Genomic DNA, 24,735 nt, shown 5'->3' on the forward strand with positions numbered 1-24,735 from the left:
CCAGGCAGACAGTCAGAACCGTGCACTAGGCCTATCTATCAGTAAAGACAGGTCAGCCACCAGGCAGACAGTCAGAACCGTGCACTAGGTCTATCTATCAGTATAGACAGGTCAGCCACCAGGCAGACAGTCAGAACCGTGCACTAGGCCCATCTATCAGTATAGACAGGTCAGCCACCAGACAGTCAGAACCGTGCACTAGGCCTATTCATCAGTATAGACAGGTCAGCCACCAGACAGTCAGAACCGTGCACTAGGTCTATCTATCAGTATAGACAGGTCAGCCACCAGGCAGACAGTCAGAACCGGGCACTAGGTCTATCTATCAGTATAGGCAGGTCAGCCACCAGACAGTCAGAACCGTGCACTAGGTCTATCTATCAGTATAGACAGGTCAGCCACCAGACAGTCAGTCAGAACCGTGCACTAGGTCTATCTATCAGTATAGGCAGGTCAGCCACCAGGCAGACAGTCAGAACCGTGCACTGGGTCTATCTATCAGTATAGGCAGGTCAGCCACCAGACAGACAGTCAGAACCGTGCACTAGGTCTATCTATCAGTATAGACAGGTCAGCCACCAGGCAGACAGTCAGAACCGTGCACTAGGCCCATCTATCAGTATAGACAGGTCAGCCACCAGGCAGACAATCAGAACAGTGCACTAGCCCCATCTATCAGTATAGACAGGTCAGCCACCAGACAGTCAGTCAGAACCGTGCACTAGGCCTATTTATCAGTATAGACAGGTCAGCCACTAGGCAGACAGTCAGAACCGTGCACTAGGTCTATCTATCAGTATAGACAGGTCAGCCACCAGACAGTCAGTCAGAACCGTGCACTAGGTCTATCTATCAGTATAGACAGGTCATCCACCAGACAGACAGTCAGAACCGTGCACTAGGCCCATCTATCAGTATAGACAGGTCAGCCACCAGACAGTCAGAACCGTGCACTAGGCCTATTTATCAGTATAGACAGGTCAGCCACCAGACAGACAGTCAGAACCGTGCACTCGGTCTATCTATCAGTATAGACAGGTCAGCCACCAGACAGTCAGAACCGTGCACTAGGTCTATCTATCAGTATAGACAGGTCAGCCACCAGACAGTCAGAACCGTGCACTAGGTCTATCTATCAGTATAGACAGGTCAGCCACCAGGCAGACAGTCAGAACCGTGCACTCGGTCTATCTATCAGTATAGACAGGTCAGCCACCAGGCAGACAGTCAGAACCGTGCACTAAGCCTATCTATCAGTATAGACAGGTCAGCCACCAGACAGTCAGAACCGTGCACTAGGTCTATCTATCAGTATAGACAGGTCAGCCACCAGACAGTCAGAACCGTGCACTAGGCCTATCTATCAGTATAGACAGGTCAGCCACCAGGCAGACAGTCAGAACCGTGCACTAGGCCTATCTATCAGTAAAGACAGGTCAGCCACCAGGCAGACAGTCAGAACCGTGCACTAGGTCTATCTATCAGTATAGACAGGTCAGCCACCAGGCAGACAGTCAGAACCGTGCACTAGGCCCATCTATCAGTATAGACAGGTCAGCCACCAGACAGTCAGAACCGTGCACTAGGCCTATTCATCAGTATAGACAGGTCAGCCACCAGACAGTCAGAACCGTGCACTAGGTCTATCTATCAGTATAGACAGGTCAGCCACCAGGCAGACAGTCAGAACCGGGCACTAGGTCTATCTATCAGTATAGGCAGGTCAGCCACCAGACAGTCAGAACCGTGCACTAGGTCTATCTATCAGTATAGACAGGTCAGCCACCAGACAGTCAGTCAGAACCGTGCACTAGGTCTATCTATCAGTATAGGCAGGTCAGCCACCAGGCAGACAGTCAGAACCGTGCACTGGGTCTATCTATCAGTATAGGCAGGTCAGCCACCAGACAGACAGTCAGAACCGTGCACTAGGTCTATCTATCAGTATAGACAGGTCAGCCACCAGGCAGACAGTCAGAACCGTGCACTAGGCCCATCTATCAGTATAGACAGGTCAGCCACCAGGCAGACAATCAGAACAGTGCACTAGCCCCATCTATCAGTATAGACAGGTCAGCCACCAGACAGTCAGTCAGAACCGTGCACTAGGCCTATTTATCAGTATAGACAGGTCAGCCACTAGGCAGACAGTCAGAACCGTGCACTAGGTCTATCTATCAGTATAGACAGGTCAGCCACCAGACAGTCAGTCAGAACCGTGCACTAGGTCTATCTATCAGTATAGACAGGTCATCCACCAGACAGACAGTCAGAACCGTGCACTAGGCCCATCTATCAGTATAGACAGGTCAGCCACCAGACAGTCAGAACCGTGCACTAGGCCTATTTATCAGTATAGACAGGTCAGCCACCAGACAGACAGTCAGAACCGTGCACTCGGTCTATCTATCAGTATAGACAGGTCAGCCACCAGACAGTCAGAACCGTGCACTAGGTCTATCTATCAGTATAGACAGGTCAGCCACCAGACAGTCAGAACCGTGCACTAGGTCTATCTATCAGTATAGACAGGTCAGCCACCAGGCAGACAGTCAGAACCGTGCACTCGGTCTATCTATCAGTATAGACAGGTCAGCCACCAGGCAGACAGTCAGAACCGTGCACTAAGCCTATCTATCAGTATAGACAGGTCAGCCACCAGACAGTCAGAACCGTGCACTAGGTCTATCTATCAGTATAGACAGGTCAGCCACCAGACAGTCAGTCAGAACCGTGCACTAGGTCTATCTATCAGTATAGACAGGTCAGCCACCAGACAGTCAGAACCGTGCACTAGGTCTATCTATCAGTATAGACAGGTCAGCCACCAGACAGTCAGTCAGAACCGTGCACTAGGCCCATCTATCAGTATAGACAGTCAGTCAGAACCGTGCACTAGGCCCATCTATCAGTATAGACAGGTCAGCCACCAGGCAGACAGTCAGAACCGTGCACTAGGTCTATCTATCAGTATAGACAGGTCAGCCACCAGACAGTCAGAACCGTGCACTAGGTCTATCTATCAGTATAGACAGGTCAGCCACCAGGCAGTCAGAACCGTGCACTAGGTCTATCTATCAGTATAGGCAGGTCAGCCACCAGACAGACAGTCAGAACCGTGCACTAGGTCTATCTATCAGTATAGACAGGTCAGCCACCAGACAGTCAGAACCGTGCACTAGGCCTATTTATCGACAATCAAAAGCTGCATCTCGCAATGGAATGCTGCATCTCGCAATTTTTGGGCTTGTAATGTCTCGCAACTTCAGTAAAGCTGAGCACATCATCAAAAAATAGGCTAGGATATTGAGATGAGCAAGATGAAACACTGCATGAGTTTGCGTCATGCTGTTCACAGTGTGGTAGCCAGGGCACCCAAAGAACTGACAAGTTGAGCTTCACGCTTGAATGCTCTTTGTTGTTGTCCAACTTAACCCACTATGAGGTTTCCTTTCTGCATCTACCCCCCCCCCCCCCAAAAAAACATTCTTAACGTTAAGGATCCCAATTTCATTTAAAAGTTTTAACGTTCACACCCGTAATACTGAGATGCTTTATAAAAACGGAAACAGGCTTTCTCCAGACCTCAGTCCCCCCCAGACCTCAGTCCCCCCCAGACCTCAGTCCCCCCCAGACCTCAGTCCCCCCCAGACCTCAGCCACCACCCCGGTCTTCCTGCCACTGCTCGTTCTACTACCTACCCTGTCGAAGGGGATGCTGTACTTCTTCAGTATGGACGGGGAGATGAGAGTCATCTTGTGGCGGAGAAAGGCGTCACAGCCCTGGGAACTGCCTGGGAAGAAACCTGCAGGTGGGGGAACAACACACAAAAACACCACATTACTAAATTGCCTCCCGTTGCCTGAATCCACTTGTTGTGGCATCCATACTAGTGAAATTAGTCACACTAATATCATTAGTGTCTGAGGCCTTCAACTTACTAGAAAAGAGGGAAAGAGATCTGTTTCTCTGTCTTTCGCTCTCTCACACCTCTGACGAGCCGTCTGTGCCATGCCTCAAAGAATGGGAGACCGTTTGCCCAGTTAAATTTTAATGTAACTGACAGTATAATCGAGGCCCATTTCAAACTTCATTTTCATTGCATTGTTTCAGAGCCTGTTGGTCTCAGATGCTCTTTCTCTGGCGGCTGCTGCGTGAGCTGATAAAGGTGAATAATGTGCTGGCGGAGCCCGTGTATTAATCCCCATTAAAATGCAGCTGGCAGTGTGAAACTCTCCCCGGGGCAATATTAACTAAGCTTCATTTTGTCCTTTGAGTTTGAGATGAAGTTCTCTCTCCTAAGTGATTTTTCTAAGAGATTTCAAATGGGGCTTTCTCCATTCTGATTGTTTTATACTGTTCAATCAAACTTCAACCAAAAATATCAATTTCTGCATTCCCTGCACTCATTTGAGATCATTTCCACACTGCCACTTAGAGCTGCACGATATGGGCAAAAAAAATCTAAGCTTTAAACTTGGGTGAATTGTTGGAATCATGGATGTAGAATGATTATTAATAGTATATGATAGTGGGCACTTTGAACACAGTGTTGTTTGACATGACAACGAAAGAAAAAGCCAGGCAGGAGCTATTGTGACAGGTTTGGAACCAAAGGGTTGGTCAGCGTTTTCTAGGGGACCCTATAACCTTTGGCTACATTGAATGTTCTCTTAGCTATTACATGCAGCTAACATATTCATGCTTCACCTATTCCTCTTTGATTTATAAGACACTGTTGCACAAACACGCTGATTTAGGTCAACACCATCACTGGTATCAGGCTGCATTAGCTAGCTACGTTTGTGCTAACTCAGAGACAACATAGCTATTAGCATTAGCTAATTAGCAGCTAAAACTATTTATTTTAGCCACAACTTGCTTAGAAAAGACAAACTAGCTGTTTGCAGACAGTAAGATACAAACTAATAGCATAATTATAGAACGGTTGTGGATTTATATTAAAAAGCAAAGTGGAAATCAGCATGTGCTGCATTGACCATGCAGACTGAACGCAAGTTGTCTCATGATCGAGCAACAAAAACTGTGCTCCTTGAGTGACAAGGGGCAGGCCTCGGTCTGTGTGAAAAGCGGCATGGAAATAGAGATAAACTAAATAAACGGACTCTACACACGGCAGAGTCGCGTATCACAATTAGCAAACCAAACACTAAAATACCATTATAGAATGTAAAGTAAAAACTGAAACCGTTCTGTGGCGGTATATTAGTAAAACATGGTCAGCCTAAGTGTGCATGAGGATCTGGAGTAGTCTTACCTTGAGCCAGCCTCTCCAGCCTTCTCCCGTGCTCAGGTGGGATGGCATACCTGAATGGAGGGAAAGAGAAAGAGAAAATGAAGTGGACTAAAGAAGAGAAGGAGAAATTACAGTATAAGGATCTAAATGCTTAGTACTCTGGTCAAAGTCCTCATTACACACACACACACACACTTAACTGGGCTAATATCCCAAACATGAAAGGTAATTCATCAGACCATCTTTGAGAAATCAAATGACGAGGACTTTGTAGTTGTCTTTGTAGTGCTCTTTCCCCATTTCAAATGAAATCATCAGAAAGCAAGGGAAAGAGAGAAGAGCTAAATCTCTCTCTCTGTCCACATTAGAGAGCCAGAGCTTTTATTGCATTTGTTATTACAACAATTATTTACTCCAGTTTAGAGAACGCTTAACTCCTCAGAGACCTCTGTATGACGCACCATGTACAAAATCTGCACCTCAACCTCCCTCTGGCCAAAAGCTTGTCTAAGTGATCAGAATAGAAAGGCAGATTATGGAGTCTATGGTGACTGAGTGCAGCTGTGTTAGACTGCCACCAGGTGGGCGTAGAGGGGAGTGCATGATCATTAGTTGTAGGTAAAGAAGAAGGCCAACTTGCAGGTTTGTCTCAATATTACAATCTGTGTGTGTGTGTGTGTGTGTGTGTGTGTGTGTGTGTGTGTGTGTGTGTGTGTGTGTGTGTGTGTGTGTGTGTGTGTGTGTGATTGCAGTACCAAAAGTTTTAGAACATCTACTCATTCCAGGGTTTTTCTTTATTTTTACTATTTTCTACATTGTAGAATAATAGAAGATATCAAAACGATAAACACATATGGAGTCATGTAGTACTACATGATTCCATGTGTTATTTCATAGTTTTGATGTCCTCATTATTATTCTACAATGTAGAAAATAGTAAAAATAAAGAAAAACCCTGGAATGAGTAGATGTTCTAAAACTTTTGACTGGTACTGTTTGTAAATAAGGTATTTCTGTTTTGAAATTTTTTCTAAAAACCTTTTTTGCTTTGTCATTATAGGGTATTGTGTGTAGATTGAGTATTTTTTATTTAATACGTTTTAGAATATTGCTGTAACGTAACAAAATGTGGAAAAAGGGAAGCGGTGTGAATACTTTCCGAATGCACTGTAGATCAATGTTTTTTCTGTGATCGAATTAACATTATATCCGCCCATTCTCAATGCAACAAACCAAAACAAATCTAACTTTGCCAGATTGAGCCTGTGATTTTTATGAAGGCAGAGCCAGAGCGCAACGCAGTAGAATAATATTGGTGGCGGTAGCCCACAAGCAGTCTTTCAATCAGCCACGAGTGAATACGTTTTTCAAAATCAGGGGACAGAGCCGCACGTGTGCATATTTGTTGATATTATTTGCTAGTTAGCGAGTTACCAGCCCAGTTATAGATAAGTATAGGTCAGCAATGGGGGGTTACTGCTTCCTACAAGAGCACAAAACGTGTAGGCTACATTTCAAGGTGTCTTTGAAAAGCCAGTCCTGTAAAAATCGTATGTCTTAAAGGGGCAGTGTTGTATTTTGAGACGGGCTTGATATGCAAATATGCAGAGGGATAGTCTAATTATCTGTAATGTTCATGGTTTTGGTTCAATTTGTAACAAAGAGGGCATTTTCATAGACTGACTTGAAAGCCAGATTAGTGACTATTGCAACAACAACAAATCCAGGTTCAACTATTTTGATGAAAATAATTAGTCGGTCTTATAGTTGTGAGACTTGCATTTACACCAAGTATTAATTTTATAAGCCATGAATTCATTCGATTATTCGTGACTGTTTGAAATGTGGTGTGTTGACCTTTAATTGTGCAACAAAGCTTAGAGTAAATTGTAAAAATATATAAATAATCAAGATAAGATTGTTTTATTCACTGCTTTAGCACACTGCCCACCCGGATGTCCTAGCCGTGTCTTAATCCTGGCTTAGGAAGGCCACCAAAAACCCTGAAATTTCCATCCCTAACTATAACATTTTCCACCAAGATAGAACTGCCAAAGGGGGCGGAGTTGCAATCGACTGCAGAGAGCCTGCAGAGTTCTGTCTTACTATCCAGGTCTGTACCCAAACAATTCGAGCTTCTACTTTTAAAAATTCACCTTTCCAGAAACAAGTCTCTCACTGTTGCCGCTTGCTATAGACCACCTTCTGCCCTGGACACCATATGTGAATTGATTGACTCCCATCCATCTTCAGAGCTCGTGCTGCTAGGTGACCTAAACTGGGACATGCTTAACTTCTCTAAGATAGATAGCATTTTCACGTTTGGATGAAAAGCATACCCAATTTCAACTGCTAGCTACTCATCCCCAGAAGATAATATATGCATTTTATTCGTAGATTTGGATAGAAAACACTCTGACGTTTCTAAAACTGTTTGAATCATGTCTGTGAGTATAACAGAACTTATTTAGCAGGCAAAACCCCGAGGACAAACCATTCAGATTTTTTTTTTTTTGAGGTCACTCTCTTTTCAATGAGTTTTCATTGGGAATCCAGAATTCTAAGGAACCTTCTTGCAGTTCCTACCGCTTCCACTGGATGTCAACAGTCTTTAGAAGTTGGTTGAGGGTTTTTCCTTTGTGTAATGAAGAAGTAGCCCTGTTCAGAACTAGGGTCGAGTGAAGTGTACTGTTTGTTAGAGGCGCGTGACCAGAAAGCTAGCTACAGTTTGTTTTAATCCTGTATTGAACACAGATCGTCCTGTCTTCAATTTGATCGATTATTTACGTTAAAAAATACCTATAGTTGTATTACAAAAGTAGTTTGAAATGTTTTGGCAAAGTTTACAGGTAACCTTCGAGATATTTTGTAGTCACGTTGGGCAAGTAGGAACCGGTGTTTTTCTGGATCAAATGCGCCAAATAAATGGACATTTTGGACATATATAGACGGAATTAAATCGAACATAAGGACCATTTGTGAAGTTTATGGGACATATTGGAGTGCCAACAACAGAAGCTCGTCAAAGGTAAGGCATGAATTATATTTTTATTTCTGCATTTTGTGTCGCGCCTGCAGGGTTGAAATATGCTTCTCTCTCTTTGTTTACTATGGTGCTATCCTCAGATAATAGCATTGTTTGCTTTCGCCGAAAAGCCTATTTGAATTCTGACACGTTGGCTGGATTCACAACCAGTGTAGCTTTAATTTGGTATCTTTCATGTATGATTTAATGAAAGTTTGATTTTTATAGTATTTTATTTGAATTTGGCGCGCTGTATTTTCTCTGGCTTTTGGCCAAGTGAGACAGTAGCGTCCCGCCTAAACTCTGATTTTTTGATATAAATATGAACTTTACCGAACAAAAACATACATGTATTGTGTAACATGAAGTCCTATGCGCATCATCTGATGAAGATCATCAAAGGTTAGTGATTAATTTTATCTCTATTTTTTTTTACTCCTCTCTTTGGCTGGAAAAATGGCTGTGTTTTTCTGTGGCTATGTACTGACTTAACATAATCGCAAGGTGTGCTTTCGCCGTAAATCCTTTTTGAAATCAGACACTGTGGCTGGATTAACGAGAAGTCTATCTTTAAAATGGTGTATAATACTTCTATGTTTGAGGAATTTTAATTATGAGATTTGTTGTTTTGAATTTGGCGCCCTGCAATTTCACTGGCTGTTGGTTAGGTGGGACGCTACCGTCCCACATATCCCAGAGAAGTTAACACCCCGGCCATCCTACAATCTAAGCTTGATGCCCTTAATCTCAAACGAATTATCAATGAACCTACCAGGTACAACCCCAAATCCGTAAACACGGGCACCCTCATAGATATCATCCTAACCAACCTGCCCTCCAAATACACCTCTGCTGTTTTCAACCAAGATCTCAGCGATCACTGCCTCATTGCCTGCATCCGTAATGGGTCTGCGGTCAAACGACCACCCCTCATCACTGTCAAAAGCTCCCTAAAACACTTCAGCAAGCAGGCCTTTCTAATCAACCTGGACGGGGTATTGCATTAGTCGAATAGCCCCCGTGATATGCAACTTTTCAGGGAAGTTAGGAACCAATATACACAGGCAGTTAGGAAAGCTAAGGCTAGCTTTTTCAAACATAAATTTGCATCCTGTAGTACTAACTCAAAAAAGTTCTGGGACACTGCAAAGTCCATGGAGAATAGCACCTCCTCCCAGCTGCCCACTGCACTGAGGCTAGGAAACACTGTCAACACCGATAAATCCACTATAATTGAGAATTTCAATAAGCATTTTTCTACGGCTGGCCATGCTTTCCACCTGGCTACCCCTACCCCGGTCAACTGCCCGGCACCCCTCACAGCAACTCGCCCAAGCCTCCCTCATTTCTTCTTCACCCAAATCCAGATAGCTGATGTTCTGAAAGAGCTGCAAAATCTGGACCCCTACAAATCAGCCGGGCTAGACAATCTGGACCCTCTCTTTCTTAAATGATCCACTGCAATTGTTGCATCCCCTATTACTAGCCTGTTCAACCTCTCTTTTGTATCGTTTGAGATTCCCAAAGATTGGAAAGCTGCTGCGATCATCCCCCTCTTCAAAGGGGGAGACACTCTAGACCCAAACTGCTATAGACCTATATCTATCCTACCCTGCCTTTTTAAGGTCTTCGAAAGCCAAGTTAACAAACAGACTACCGACCATTTCGAATCCAACCGTACCTTCTCCGCTACGCAATCTGGTTTCAGAGCTGGTCATGGGTGCACCTCAGCCACGCTCAAGGTCCTAAACGATATCATAACCGCCATCGATAAGAGACAATACTGTGCAGCTGTATTCATCGTCCTGGCCAAGGCTTTCGACTCTGTCAATTACCACATTCTTATCGTCAGACTAAACAGCCTTGGTTTCTCAAATGACTGCCTTGCCTGGTTCACCAACAACTTTTCTGATAGAGTTCAGTGTGTCAAATCGGAGGGCCTGTTGTCCAGGCCTCTGGCAGTCTCTATGGGGGTGCCACAGGGTTCAATTCTTGGACCGACTCTCTTCTCTGTATACATCAATGATGTCGCTCTTGCTGCTGGTGAGTCTCTGATCCACCTCTACGCAGACGACACCATTCTGTATACTTCTGGCCCTTCTTTGGACACTGTGTTAACAACCCTCCAGACGAGCTTCAATGCCATACAACTCTCCTTCCGTGGCCTCCAATTGCTCTTAAATACAAGTAAGACTAAATGCATGCTCTTCAACCGATCGCTGCCTGCACCTGCCCGCCCGTCCAACATTACTACTCTGGACGGTTCTGACTTAGAATATGTGGACAACTACAAATACCTAGGTGTCTGGTTAGACTGTAAACTCTCCTTCCAGACTCACACTTAGCATCTACAAACCAAAATTAAATCTAGAATCGGCGTCCTATATCGCAACAAAGCATTCTTCACTCATGCTGCCAAACATACCCTCGTAAAACTGACCATACTACCGATCCTCGACTTCGGCGATGTCATTTACAAAATAGCCTCCAACACTCTACTCAACAAACTGGATGCAGTCTACCACAGTGCCATCCATTTTGTCACCAAAGCCCCATATACTACCCACCATTGCGACCTGTACACTCTCGTTGGCTGGCCATCGCTTCATACCCGTCACCAAACCCACTGGCTCCAGGTCATCTCCAACTCTCTGCTAGGTAAAGCCCCGCCTTATCTCAGCTCACTGGTCACCATAGCAGCACCCACCCGTAGCACGAGCTCCAGCAGGTATATCTCACGAGTCACCCCCAAAGCCAATTCGTCCTTCGGCCGCCTCTCCTTACAGTTCTCTGCTGCCAATGACTGGAACGAACTGCAAAAAAAAATCACTGAAGCTGGAGACTCATATCTCCCTCACTAGCTTTAAGCACCAGCTGTCAGAGCATCTCACATATCACTGCACCAGTACATAGCCCATCTGTAATATAGCCCATCCCACTACCTCATCCCCATACTGTATTTATTTATTTATCTTGCTCCTTTGCACCCCAGTATCTCTACTTGCACATTCTTCTGCACCTCAATCACTCCAGTGTTTAATTGGTATAGTGTAATTACTTCGCCACCATGGCCTATTTATTGCCTTACCTCCCTTATCTTACATTTGCACACACTGTATATAGATTTTTTCTACTGTATTATTGACTCTGTTTGTTGTATGTGTCGAACTGCTTTGCTTTATTCTTGGCCAGGTCGCAGTTGTAAATGAGAACTTGTTCTCAACTAGCCTACCTGGTTAAATAAAGGTGAAATAAAAAATATAATAAAATAAACTATAAATACAAAAGTATGTGGAGACCCCTTCAAATATACATGATCAAAAGTATGTGGACACCTGTTCGTCGAATTTTCTAAATCACGGGCATTAATATGGATTTAGTTCTGCCTTTGCTGCTATAACAGCCTCCACTCTTCTGGGAAGGCTTTCCACTTGATGTTGGAGTATTTCTGTGGGCACTTGCTTTCATTCAGCCATGAGCATTAGTGAGGTCTAGCACTGACGTTGGGCGATTAGGCCCGGCTCGCAGTCGGCGTTCCAATTCATCCCAAAGGTGTTCAGTGGGGTTGAGGTCAGGGCTCTGTGCAGGCCAGTCAAGTTCTACCACACTGATCTCGACAAACCATTTCTGTATGGACCGCACTTTGTGCACGGGAGCATTGTCATGCTGAAACAGGAAAGGGCCTTCCCCAAACTGTTGCCACAATCATCTACAATGTCATTGTATGCTGTAGCATTAAGATTTCCCCTCACTGGAACTAAGGCGCTTTGCCCGAATCATGAAAAACAGCCCAGACCATTATTCCTCATCCACCAAACTTTACAGTTGGCACTATGCATTGGGGCAGGTAGCATTCTCCGGGCATCTGCCAAACCCAGATTTGTCTGTCAGACTGCCAGATGGTGAAGCGTGATTCATCACTCCAGAGAACGAGTTTCCACTGCTCCAGAGTCCAACGGCGGCCAGTTTTACACCGCTCCAGCCGACGCTTGGCATTGCGCATGGTGATCTTAGGCTTGTGTGCGGCTGCTCGTCCAAGAAAACCCATTTCATGAAGCTCCTGACAAACAGTTTGTGTGCTGATGTTGCTTTCAGAGGCAGTTTGGGACTCTGTAGTGAGTGTTGCATAACCGTGGGGACTGCAGGTTAGGAGTCAACCCGTGCATCACTACTACATTGACACTCCAACACACACATACAGTTCCTTCAGAAAGCATTCATACCTGAATTCAAAATGTATTAAAATTATTATTTCATCTACACACAATATCCCATAATGACAAAATGAAAACATGTGCTTAGAAATGCATTAATAATTAAATACAGAAATGTAATTTACATAACTATTCACAACCCTGGGTCAATAGTTTGTAGAAGAACCTTTGGCAGCGATAACAACAGTGAGTCTTTCTGGGTAAGTCTTTAAAAGTGTTCCACATCTGGATTGTGCAACATTAACTCATTCTTTTCAAAATTCTTCCAGCTCTGTCAAACATTGCTAGACAACCATTTTCATGTCTTGCTCTAGATTTTCCAGCAGATTTAAGTCAAAACTGTAAATCGTCCACTCAGGAACATTCACTGTCTTCTTGGTAAGCAACTCCAGTGTAGATGTGGCCTTGAATTTTAGGTTATTGTCTTGCTGAAAGGTGAATTCATCTCCCAGGATTTTGCCTGTGCTTGTGTATTCCGTTTCTATTTTTTCCTTTTTAATCCTCACGCAACGATTACAAGCATCCCCATAACATGATGCAGCCACCACTATGCTTGAAAATATGGAAAGTGATACTCAGTGATGTGTACAGTTGGATTTGTCCCAAACATAATACTTTCTATTCAGGACAAAAAGTGAATTGCTCTGCCATATTTTTTTGCAGTATTACTTTAGTGCCTTGTTGCAAACAGGATGCATGTTTTGAAATGTGTATTCTGTACAGGATTCCTTCTTTTCAAGCTGTCATTTAGGTTAGTATTGTGGAGGAACTACAATGTTGTTAATCCATCCTCAGTTCTCCTATCACAGCCATTAAACTCTGTAACTGGTTTAAAGTCATCATTGTCCCCATGGTGAAATTCCTGAGCGGTTTCCTTCCTCTCTGGCAACTGAGTCAGGAAGGACGCCTGTAGCTTTGTTGTGACTGGGTGTATTGATACACCATCCAAAGTGTAATTAATAACTTCACCATGCTCAAAGGGATATTCAATGTCTGCTTTTAATATTTTTTACCCATCTACCAATAGGTGCCCTTCTTTGCAAGGCAATGGAAAACCTCCCTGGTCTTTGTGGTTAAACCTGTGTTTGAAATTCACCGCTCGACAATTGTATGTGTGGGGTACAGGGATGATGTAGTCATTTAAAAAAAATCATGTTAAACAATATTATTGCACACAGAGTGAGTCCATGCAATATATTATGTGACTTGTTAAGCACATGTTTACTCCTGAACTTATTTAGGCTTGCCATAACAAAGGGGTTGAATACTTGACTCAAAAATAAATTACAACAATAATTCCTCTGACATTACGGGGTATTGTGTGTAGGCCAGTGACAAAACATCTACATTTACTCCATTTAAAATAATTCAGGCTGTAACACAACAAAATGTGGAAAAAGTCAAAGGGGTGTGAATACTTTCTGAAGACACAACATACGCTCACACACAGTTCTGTCACACGCTTCACATACGCTGCTGCTACTCGGTTTATTATTTATCCTGATTGCCTAGTCACTTTTACCCCCCCCCTACATATTTCCTCAACTACCTCGTACCCCTGCCCATTGACTCTGTACCGGTACTCCTTGTGTATATAGTCTCATTGTTGTTTAATTGTGTTACTGTTTCCTTTTTTGATATTATTTTCTTACTTTTTAATATTATTTTCTTACTTTTTAACTCAGTATTGTTGGGAAAGGGTTCGTAAGTAAGCATTTTAAAGTCTACACCTGTTGTATTCAGCGCAAAATTAGATTTGAACTACCAGCTCTATTGGCATAGCATCAAATGCGATTTTGTCATGTTGACCAGGGCCGTATGTAGCCAACGTGTCAGAATGAGTGCTGACTGACGATCAGTTTCGCTTTTTAGATCAAAATTAATAAGATTGAATGGAAATCTGGGGGGGACCTGATCCTAGATCAGCCATCCTATTCTGAGATGCTAGTTACATACTTAGACCGCTGCGCCACTAAGGCACTGCATCTCAGTGTAAGAGGCGTCAATGCAGTCTCTGGTTCGAATCCAGGCTTCATCACATCTGGCTGTGATTGGGAGTCCCATAGGGCGGCGCACAATTGGCCCAGTGTCGTCTGGGTTTGGCCGGTGTAGGCCGTCATTGTAAATAAGAATGTTCTTCACTGACTTGCCTAGTTAAATAAAGGTTAAATAAAAAATAAAAAAAATAAAACTTTAACTAAATGTTCATATCTATGGCTCTGATATAAAAAAAATGGGGTGCTTGTGAATGGCTTAGAGTAGGGAGAATATGGTAAAGGACATATAGAATTGTGTAAGCGACACTTGGAATTTGACCCTAAACTAACTTGCGACACAGCAGGGTTACCAAGGGAACCAACGTCATGAAAACGTTTAATATCCCAAATCAATATCCTGTTAAATAAACTCTAAATGAATCACAGTACATCAGTGTTTTAATACGGTTGTTCACAGCTGCTCAATTCATCTAGGTTTTGCTGATCTACACAGCCAATTGATGTGTAACACATAGGCTTGTGGTGTTGCGTGTCAACGCAGTCTTCAAGATGTAGATCAATAACACACATACACACACAGTAGTTTAACAGACAAGACTGGTCATATCATCTCTCTATTCTCTCCTGGTCTTGGTCTCCTGGTTTTGGTTCCCCCCCCCCAAAAAAAACACAACCATTTTAACTTTAAGATGATCGTTCGTCAATGGCCTACCAAGATAACCTTAGTGCTAAAAGAGGATCTTTGGGAAACGTACCGGTCAAGGCCTTCATTAAAAAGGTTTCAGATTCACAATGCAAGCGGATGGAAAACATCCATTGACATCAATATAATTGATCAGGCAATTATAACTATTGCCAATTGTCTTCATTCATAAAACACTTCCAATGCAACAATACTGTGGCACTGACGTCTCTTTCCTTCCGGAAGAGACACAAAAACAGCAAGCGTCATCTAATACCTGATAAATCTATAAAATTAAGTGAACAATGAATCCATAATGGACTCTCACTCTGCATAATAAATGGATCAATGCAATTTTAAGATGTTCATTTTCAGCAGTTTCTCTTACTCTCTGCAAACCACCGGGCGATGTTTACAGCATCTGACAACAGATTATTTGGGGGGGGGGGGGGGGGGGTAATGACAGATGGCAGCAGAGTTGGAGGGGAATGGAGTTAATTTCACAGTGGCTGCACAGGGGGGGTAACAGCTCCTTGCACATAGTTTAACATACTGTAATTACCCCAAAAGTGAAAATGATTCAATTTCCAAAAAAAAAGCAGGGGAAGAAGTGTGTGTGTGTGTACACTGTTTGAATGTTCTCCCCACACATTCACGGTTAAACAGTTGAGGGGTGCATCCAAGTGAGTAAATGTACTTTTAACGAGTGACGAGGGAAGATTACTTTTCCTCACAGGGGCATATGTAAGAGGGAAAGGGAGAAGAATAGGGGAGGGAAAGATATCTTGAGAGGGGAGACTTCTGAATCAAAAAGGAAGCAACCGAAGCATGACAAACCTACTCCATTATACCATGGAGAGGCTCTGGATTCGTCTCAAATCACACCCTATTTCCTAGGTATTGACCTACTTTAGATCACAACTCAGGTCAAAAGTAGTGCACTGAATAGAGAATAGGGCGCCCTTTGGGACGCCACTTCTCTGTTTAAGTGCCCAGGCATTAGAGCTTTGGAAAGGCTACATTCTAAAAAGCAGATTTCTAAAAGAACAAGACAGACAGTAAACTCAAGGATGGGTCTTTTAGTAGAGTGATGGCTAACGGGACATGCCTCTTGATGGAGCAGTAGAGTGACGGCTAACGGGACATGCCTCTTGATGGAGCAGTAGAGTGACGGCTAACGGGACATGCCTCTTGATGGAGCAGTAGAGTGACGGCTAACGGGACATGCCTCCTGATGGAGCAGTAGAGTGACGGCTAACGGGACATGCCTCCTGATGGAGCAGTAGAGTGACGGCTAACGGGACATGCCTCTTGATGGAGCAGTAGAGTGACGGCTAACGGGACATGCCTCTTGATGGAGCAGTAGAGTGACGGCTAACGGGACATGCCTCTTGATGGAGCAGTAGAGTGACGGCTAACGGGACATGCCTCTTGATGGAGCAGTAGAGTGACGGCTAACGGGACATGCCTCTTGATGGAGCAGTAGAGTGACGGCTAACGGGACATGCCTCTTGATGGAGCAGTAGAGTGACGGCTAACGGGACATGCCTCTTGATGGAGCAGTAGAGTGACGGCTAACGGGACATGCCTCTTGATGGAGCAGTAGAGTGACGGCTAACGGGACATGCCTCTTGATGGAGCAGTAGAGTGACGGCTAACGGGACATGCCTCTTGATGGAGCAGTAGAGTGACGGCTAACGGGACATGCCTCTTGATGGAGCAGCAGAGTGACGGCTAACGGGACATGCCTCTTGATGGAGCAGCAGAGTGACGGCTAACGGGACATGCCTCTTGATGGAGCAGCAGAGTGACGGCTAACGGGACATGCCTCTTGATGGAGCAGCAGAGTGACGGCTAACGGGACATGCCTCTTGATGGAGCAGTAGAGTGACGGCTAACGGGACATGCCTCTTGATGGAGCAGTAGAGTGACGGCTAACGGGACATGCCTCTTGATGGAGCAGTAGAGTGACGGCTAACGGGACATGCCTCTTGATAGAGCAGTAGAGTGACGGCTAACGGGACATGCCTCTTGATGGAGCAGTAGAGTGACGGCTAACGGGACATGCCTCTTGATGGAGCAGTAGAGTGACGGCTAACGGGACATGCCTCCTGATGGAGCAGTAGAGTGACGGCTAACGGGACATGCCTCTTGATGGAGCAGTAGAGTGACGGCTAACGGGACATGCCTCTTGATGGAGCAGTAGAGTGACGGCTAACGGGACATGCCTCTTGATGGAGCAGTAGAGTGACGGCTAACGGGACATGCCTCTTGATGGAGCAGTAGAGTGACGGCTAACGGGACATGCCTCTTGATGGAGCAGTAGAGTGACGGCTAACGGGACATGCCTCTTGATGGAGCAGTAGAGTGACGGCTAACGGGACATGCCTCTTGATGGAGCAGTAGAGTGACGGCTAACGGGACATGCCTCTTGATGGAGCAGCAGAGTGACGGCTAACGGGACATGCCTCTTGATGGAGCAGCAGAGTGACGGCTAACGGGACATGCCTCTTGATGGAGCAGCAGAGTGACGGCTAACGGGACATGCCTCTTGATGGAGCAGCAGAGTGACGGCTAACGGGACATGCCTCTTGATGGAGCAGTAGAGTGACGGCTAACGGGACATGCCTCTTGATGGAGCAGTAGAGTGACGGCTAACGGGACATGCCTCTTGATGGAGCAGTAGAGTGACGGCTAACGGGACATGCCTCTTGATAGAGCAGTAGAGTGACGGCTAACGGGACATGCCTCTTGATAGAGCAGTAGAGTGACGGCTAACGGGACATGCCTCTTGATAGAGCAGTAGAGTGACGGCTAATGGGACATGCCTCTTGATGGAGCAGTAGAGTGACTGCTAACGGGACATGCCTCTTGATGGAGCAGTAGAGTGATGGCTAACGGAACATGCCTCTTGATGGCTAACGGGACATGGCTCTTGATACAGCAGGGTTAGAACACACCGAGCTGAGCTGATGATTCTAGTGACATCACACTGCAGGGGGAGCAGAGGCACAGGGAAAGGGGGATACCTAGTCAGTTGTACAACTGAATGCATTTAACTCAACCCCTCTGAGGTGAGGGGTGCTGCCTTAATCAACATCCACGTCTTCGGCGCCCGGGGAACAGTAGGTTAACTGCCTTGGTCGGGGGCAGAACGATAGAGTTTCACCTTGTCAGCTCTGGGATTCGATCCAGCAACCTTGCTGACCCAACGCTCTAACCACAAGGTACACACACACACACACACTACTCTCCCTCTTAAATACACACGAACCACACACACACGCCGCTCACACACACGCGTCACACGCGTGCCGCTCACACACGCGCTCGCCGCTCACACGCACAGACACTGCGCGCACGCACAGACACGCTCACAAATGCAATGCACACACACTTGCCGAGACACACAAATCCAAAGAGACAGACAAATAGGGAGAGTGGAAGTGAGGGCTCAGGTACACAAAAACACTGTGATGCTGGTATTGATTGGTACACTCAGAGTCAGTGCAGGTACTACAGGCCACCCACTGAGTGAGGTTTAAAAGGAACGGGAGGGGAGAGACTAAATGAGAGGAGGAAAATAAAGAAAAATAGAATGGTTCCCTCTGAGCTGAAAATGTATGGTGCAGGGGACTTCCAAGGGAGTGAGGAGGAAGGGACAGAGCAAATCAACAAAGAGAAAGAAAACAAAAACAGAGAAACCAAGAGGTCAGGAAATGAGAGAGAAAAGGATGGAAAGAGGTAGCCAGCAGTGAGAGAGAGAAAAGGATGGAAAGAGGTAGCCAGCAGTGAGAGAGAGAAAAGGATGGAAAGAGGTAGCCAGCAGTGAGAGAGAAAAAAGGATGGATGGAGGTAGCCAGCAGTGAGAGAGAAAAAAGGATGGAAAGAGGTAGCCAGCAGTGAGAGAGAAAAAAGGATGGAAAGAGGTAGCCAGCAGTGAGAGAGAAAAAAGGATGGAAAGAGGTAGCCAGCAGTGAGAGAGAAAAAAGGATGGAAAGAGGTAGCCAGCAGTGAGAGAGAAAAAAGGATGGAAAGAGGTAGCCAGCAGTGAGAGAGAAAAAGGATGGAAAGAGGTAGCCAGCAGTGAGAGAGAAAAAAGGATGGAAAGAGGTAGCCAGCAGTGAGAGAGAAAAAAGGATGGAAAGAGGTAGCCAGCAGTGAGAGAGAAAAAAGGATGGAAAGAGGTAGCCAGCAGTGAGAGAGAAAAAAGGATGGAAAGAGGTAGCCAGCAGTGAGAGAGAAAAAAGGATGGAAAGAGGTAGCCAGCAGTGAGAGAGAAAAAAGGATGGAAAGAGGTAGCCAGCAGTGAGAGAGAAAAAAGGATGGAAAGAGGTAGCCAGCAGTGAGAGAGAAAAAAGGATGGAAAGAGGTAGCCAGCAGTGAGAGAGAAAAAAGGATGGAAAGAGGTAGCCAGCAGTGAGAGAGAAAAAAGGATGGAAAGAGGTAGCCAGCAGTGAGAGAGAAAAAAGGATGGAAAGAGGTAGCCAGCAGTGAGAGAGAAAAAAGGATGGAAAGAGGTAGCCAGCAGTGAGAGAGAAAAAAGGATGGAAAGAGGTAGCCAGCAGTGAGAGAGAAAAAAGGATGGAAAGAGGTAGCCAGCAGTGAGAGAGAAAAAAGGATGGAAAGAGGTAGCCAGCAGTGAGAGAGAAAAAAGGATGGAAAGAGGTAGCCAGCAGTGAGAGAGAAAAAAGGATGGAAAGAGGTAGCCAGCAGTGAGAGAGAAAAAGGATGGAAAGAGGTAGCCAGCAGTGAGAGAGAAAAAAGGATGGAAAGAGGTAGCCAGCAGTGAGAGAGAAAAAAGGATGGAAAGAGGTAGCCAGCAGTGAGAGAGAAAAAAGGATGGAAAGAGGTAGCCAGCAGTGAGAGAGAAAAAAGGATGGAAAGAGGTAGCCAGCAGTGAGAGAGAAAAAGGATGGAAAGAGGTAGCCAGCAGTGAGAGAGAAAAAGGATGGAAAGAGGTAGCCAGCAGTGAGAGAGAAAAAGGATGGAAAGAGGTAGCCAGCAGTGAGAGAGAAAAAGGATGGAAAGAGGTAGCCAGCAGTGAGAGAGAAAAAGGATGGAAAGAGGTAGCCAGCAGTGAGAGAGAAAAAGGATGGAAAGAGGTAGCCAGCAGTGAGAGAGAAAAAGGATGGAAAGAGGTAGCCAGCAGTGAGAGAGAAAAAGGATGGAAAGAGGTAGCCAGCAGTGAGAGAGAAAAAGGATGGAAAGAGGTAGCCAGCAGTGAGAGAGAAAAAGGATGGAAAGAGGTAGCCAGCAGTGAGAGAGAAAAAGGATGGAAAGAGGTAGCCAGCAGTGAGAGAGAAAAAGGATGGAAAGAGGTAGCCAGCAGTGAGAGAGAAAAAGGATGGAAAGAGGTAGCCAGCAGTGAGAGAGAAAAAGGATGGAAAGAGGTAGCCAGCAGTGAGAGAGAAAAAGGATGGAAAGAGGTAGCCAGCAGTGAGAGAGAAAAAGGATGGAAAGAGGTAGCCAGCAGTGAGAGAGAAAAAGGATGGAAAGAGGTAGCCAGCAGTGAGAGAGAAAAAGGATGGGAAGAGGTAGCCAGCAGTGAGAGAGAAAAAGGATGGGAAGAGGTAGCCAGCAGTGAGAGAGAAAAAGGATGGGAAGAGGTAGCCAGCAGTGAGAGAGAAAAAGGATGGGAAGAGGTAGCCAGCAGTGAGAGAGAAAAAGGATGGGAAGAGGTAGCCAGCAGTGAGAGAGAAAAAGGATGGGAAGAGGTAGCCAGCAGTGAGAGAGAAAAAGGATGGGAAGAGGTAGCCAGCAGTGAGAGAGAAAAAGGATGGGAAGAGGTAGCCAGCAGTGAGAGAGAAAAAGGATGGGAAGAGGTAGCCAGCAGTGAGAGAGAAAAAGGATGGGAAGAGGTAGCCAGCAGTGAGAGAGAAAAAGGATGGGAAGAGGTAGCCAGCAGTGAGAGAGAAAAAGGATGGGAAGAGGTAGCCAGCAGTGAGAGAGAAAAAGGATGGAAAGAGGTAGCCAGCAGTGAGAGAGAAAAAGGATGGAAAGAGGTAGCCAGCAGTGAGAGAGAAAAAGGATGGAAAGAGGTAGCCAGCAGTGAGAGAGAAAAAGGATGGAAAGAGGTAGCCAGCAGTGAGAGAGAAAAAGGATGGAAAGAGGTAGCCAGCAGTGAGAGAGAAAAAGGATGGAAAGAGGTAGCCAGCAGTGAGAGAGAAAAAGGATGGAAAGAGGTAGCCAGCAGTGAGAGAGAAAAAGGATGGAAAGAGGTAGCCAGCAGGTAGCCAGCAGTGAGAGAGAAAAGGATGGAAAGAGGTAGCCAGCAGTGAGAGAGAAAAAGGATGGAAAGAGGTAGCCAGCAGTGAGAGAGAAAAAGGATGGAAAGAGGTAGCCAGCAGTGAGAGAGAAAAAGGATGGAAAGAGGTAGCCAGCAGTGAGAGAGAAAAAGGATGGAAAGAGGTAGCCAGCAGTGAGAGAGAAAAAGGATGGAAAGAGGTAGCCAGCAGTGAGAGAGAAAAAGGATGGAAAGAGGTAGCCAGCAGTGAGAGAGAAAAAGGATGGAAAGAGGTAGCCAGCAGTGAGAGAGAAAAAGGATGGAAAGAGGTAGCCAGCAGTGAGAGAGAAAAAGGATGGAAAGAGGTAGCCAGCAGTGAGAGAGAAAAAGGATGGAAAGAGGTAGCCAGCAGTGAGAGAGAAAAAGGATGGAAAGAGGTAGCCAGCAGTGAGAGAGAAAAAGGATGGAAAGAGGTAGCCAGCAGTGAGAGAGAAAAAGGATGGAAAGAGGTAGCCAGCAGTGAGAGAGAAAAAGGATGGAAAGAGGTAGCCAGCAGTGAGAGAGAAAAAGGATGGGAAGAGGTAGCCAGCAGTGAGAGAGAAAAAGGATGGGAAGAGGTAGCCAGCAGTGAGAGAGAAAAAGGATGGGAAGAGGTAGCCAGCAGTGAGAGAGAAAAAGGATGGGAAGAGGTAGCCAGCAGTGAGAGAGAAAAAGGATGGGAAGAGGTAGCCAGCAGTGAGAGAGAAAAAGGATGGGAAGAGGTAGCCAGCAGTGAGAGAGAAAAAGGATGGGAAGAGGTAGCCAGCAGTGAGAGAGAAAAAGGATGGGAAGAGGTAGCCAGCAGTGAGAGAGAAAAAGGATGGGAAGAGGTAGCCAGCAGTGAGAGAGAAAAAGGATGGGAAGAGGTAGCCAGCAGTGAGAGAGAAAAAGGATGGGAAGAGGTAGCCAGCAGTGAGAGAGAAAAAGGATGGGAAGAGGTAGCCAGCAGTGAGAGAGAAAAAGGATGGGAAGAGGTAGCCAGCAGTGAGAGAGAAAAAGGATGGGAAGAGGTAGCCAGCAGTGAGAGAGAAAAAGGATGGGAAGAGGTAGCCAGCAGTGAGAGAGAAAAAGGATGGGAAGAGGTAGCCAGCAGTGAGAGAGAAAAAGGATGGGAAGAGGTAGCCAGCAGTGAGAGAGAAAAAGGATGGGAAGAGGTAGCCAGCAGTGAGAGAGAAAAAGGATGGGAAGAGGTAGCCAGCAGTGAGAGAGAAAAAGGATGGGAAGAGGTAGCCAGCAGTGAGAGAGAAAAGGATGGGAAGAGGTAGCCAGCAGTGAGAGAGAAAAGGATGGGAAGAGGTAGCCAGCAGTGAGAGAGAAAAGGATGGGAAGAGGTAGCCAGCAGTGAGAGAGAAAAGGATGGGAAGAGGTAGCCAGCAGTGAGAGAGAAAAGGATGGGAAGAGGTAGAGGTAGCCAGCAGTGAGAGAGAAAAGGATGGGAAGAGGTAGAGGTAGCCAGCAGTGAGAGAGAAAAGGATGGGAAGAGGTAGAGGTAGCCAGCAGTGAGAGAGAAAGGGATGGGGAGAGGTAGAGGTAGCCAGCAGTGAGAGAGAAAAGGATGGGAAGAGGTAGAGGTAGCCAGCAGTGAGAGAGAAAAGGATGGGAAGAGGTAGAGGTAGCCAGCAGAGAGAGAGAGAAAGGGATGGGAAGAGGTAGAGGTAGCCAGCAGTGAGAGAGAAAAGGATGGGAAGAGGTAGAGGTAGCCAGCAGTGAGAGAGAAAAGGATGGGAAGAGGTAGAGGGAGCCAGCAGAGAGAGAGAGAAAAGGATGGGAAGAGGTAGAGGTAGCCAGCAGTGAGAGAGAAAAGGATGGGAAGAGGTAGAGGTAGCCAGCAGAGTGAGAGAAAAGGATGGGAAGAGGTAGAGGTAGCCAGCAGAGTGAGAGAAAAGGATGGGAAGAGGTAGCCAGCAGTGAGAGAGAAGAGGATGGGAAGAGGTAGAGGTAGCCAGCAGAGTGAGAGAAAAGGATGGGAAGAGGTAGAGGTAGCCAGCAGAGTGAGAGAAAAGGATGGGACGAGGTAGAGGTAGCCAGCAGAGAGAGAGAAAAGGATGGGAAGAGGTAGAGGTAGCCAGCAGAGAGAGAGAAAAGGATGGGAAGAGGTAGAGGTAGCCAGCAGAGAGAGAGAAAAGGATGGGAAGAGGTAGAGGTAGCCAGAGGTAGAGGTGAGAACCTACAGCAAGGTAGCTCTCCAGGAACAGGGTTGGAGTTAAAACCTACAGGAAGGTAGCTCTCCATGAACAGGGTTGGAGTTAAAACCTACAGGAAGGTAGCTCTCCAGGAACAGGGTTGGAGTTAAAACCTACAGGAAGGTAGCTCTCCAGGAACAGGGTTGGAGTTAAAACCTACAGGAAGGTAGCTCTCCGTGAACAGGGTAGGAGTTAAAACCTACAGGAAGGTAGCTCTCCGTGAACAGGGTTGGAGTTAAAACCTACAGGAAGGTAGCTCTCCAGGAACAGGGTTGGAGTTAAAACCTACAGGAAGGTAGCTCTCCATGAACAGGGTTGGAGTGAGAACCTACAGGTTAAAATAACAATAGAAGATCAATCCTTCTCTGATTGCGGAGTGGGAATTAGTCACCCAGCGAGACCATGGAGAGATTGAAGGCGAGAGAGCGTGAGAGAGAAACACACACACGTGCTCTCACCTCGCAGACACAGCTTAAAGATGACGGGCACTGCGCCGGACACCTATACTAGCTGACCCCAAGGACGCCAGGTAAGGTCACCGCCGTTACTGATACTTTGACAAAGCGTCTCCCTCCATTAGCGTTCTGTCGATACCCTTATCTACCACCATTACCTTGCCGCCGTGTGACTCATTTAGCCAGGAGTGGCTGTTAGTTTAAGCCTACGTCCCAAATGGCACCCTGTTCACTATATATGGCCCAAAGGGCTCTGGTCTAAAGTAGTGCACTATATAGGGAATAGGGTGCCATTTGGGATGAACTCATTGAGTGTGTGATACTGCTGGGCCTATGCAGTAGTGCTGCTTTTCCTATTCGCTTCCAAGTGAAATGGTTGAAGAAAATGATGGAGATGTGTTGACAAATTGAGGCTCTTTATGTGATTCAGTGTTGGGAGAGCCATAAACGTTAAGAAATAGAATTGGATGCCGAGTGACGGCTTTGGGAATAGAGAGGCTCGACGGGGGGTCGTATTACAAGAGGAATAAGAAAACGACGGGGGAGAGGTGTTTGAAGAGTACTACTGCTACCTAGCGACGGATGATGGGATGGTTGGCCCTGGACAATTTAAAATGGCTTGTAGGACAGAGACACACTCATATTCACAGAAAATAC

General features: G+C 45.8%; 1 protein-coding gene across 3 annotated transcripts in view; it reads right to left on the reverse strand.

The window, feature by feature from the left end:
- LOC120053638 (lysine-specific demethylase 4B-like) overlaps positions 1-24,735 on the reverse strand; it is a 102,091-nt gene that overhangs the window by 64,203 nt on the left and 13,153 nt on the right. For all 3 annotated transcript variants that reach the window (XM_039000793.1, XM_039000791.1, XM_039000792.1), the window contains exons 6-7: positions 5,279-5,328; positions 3,702-3,805 (exon numbers count right to left, since the gene is read on the reverse strand). In XM_039000793.1, coding sequence (XP_038856721.1) covers positions 3,702-3,805; positions 5,279-5,328 — 154 coding nt within the window. The remainder of the gene's footprint in view (positions 1-3,701; positions 3,806-5,278; positions 5,329-24,735) is intronic.

This window comes from Salvelinus namaycush, chromosome 9, assembly GCF_016432855.1.
Source record: "Salvelinus namaycush isolate Seneca chromosome 9, SaNama_1.0, whole genome shotgun sequence".
Classification (NCBI taxonomy): Eukaryota; Metazoa; Chordata; class Actinopteri; order Salmoniformes; family Salmonidae; genus Salvelinus; species Salvelinus namaycush.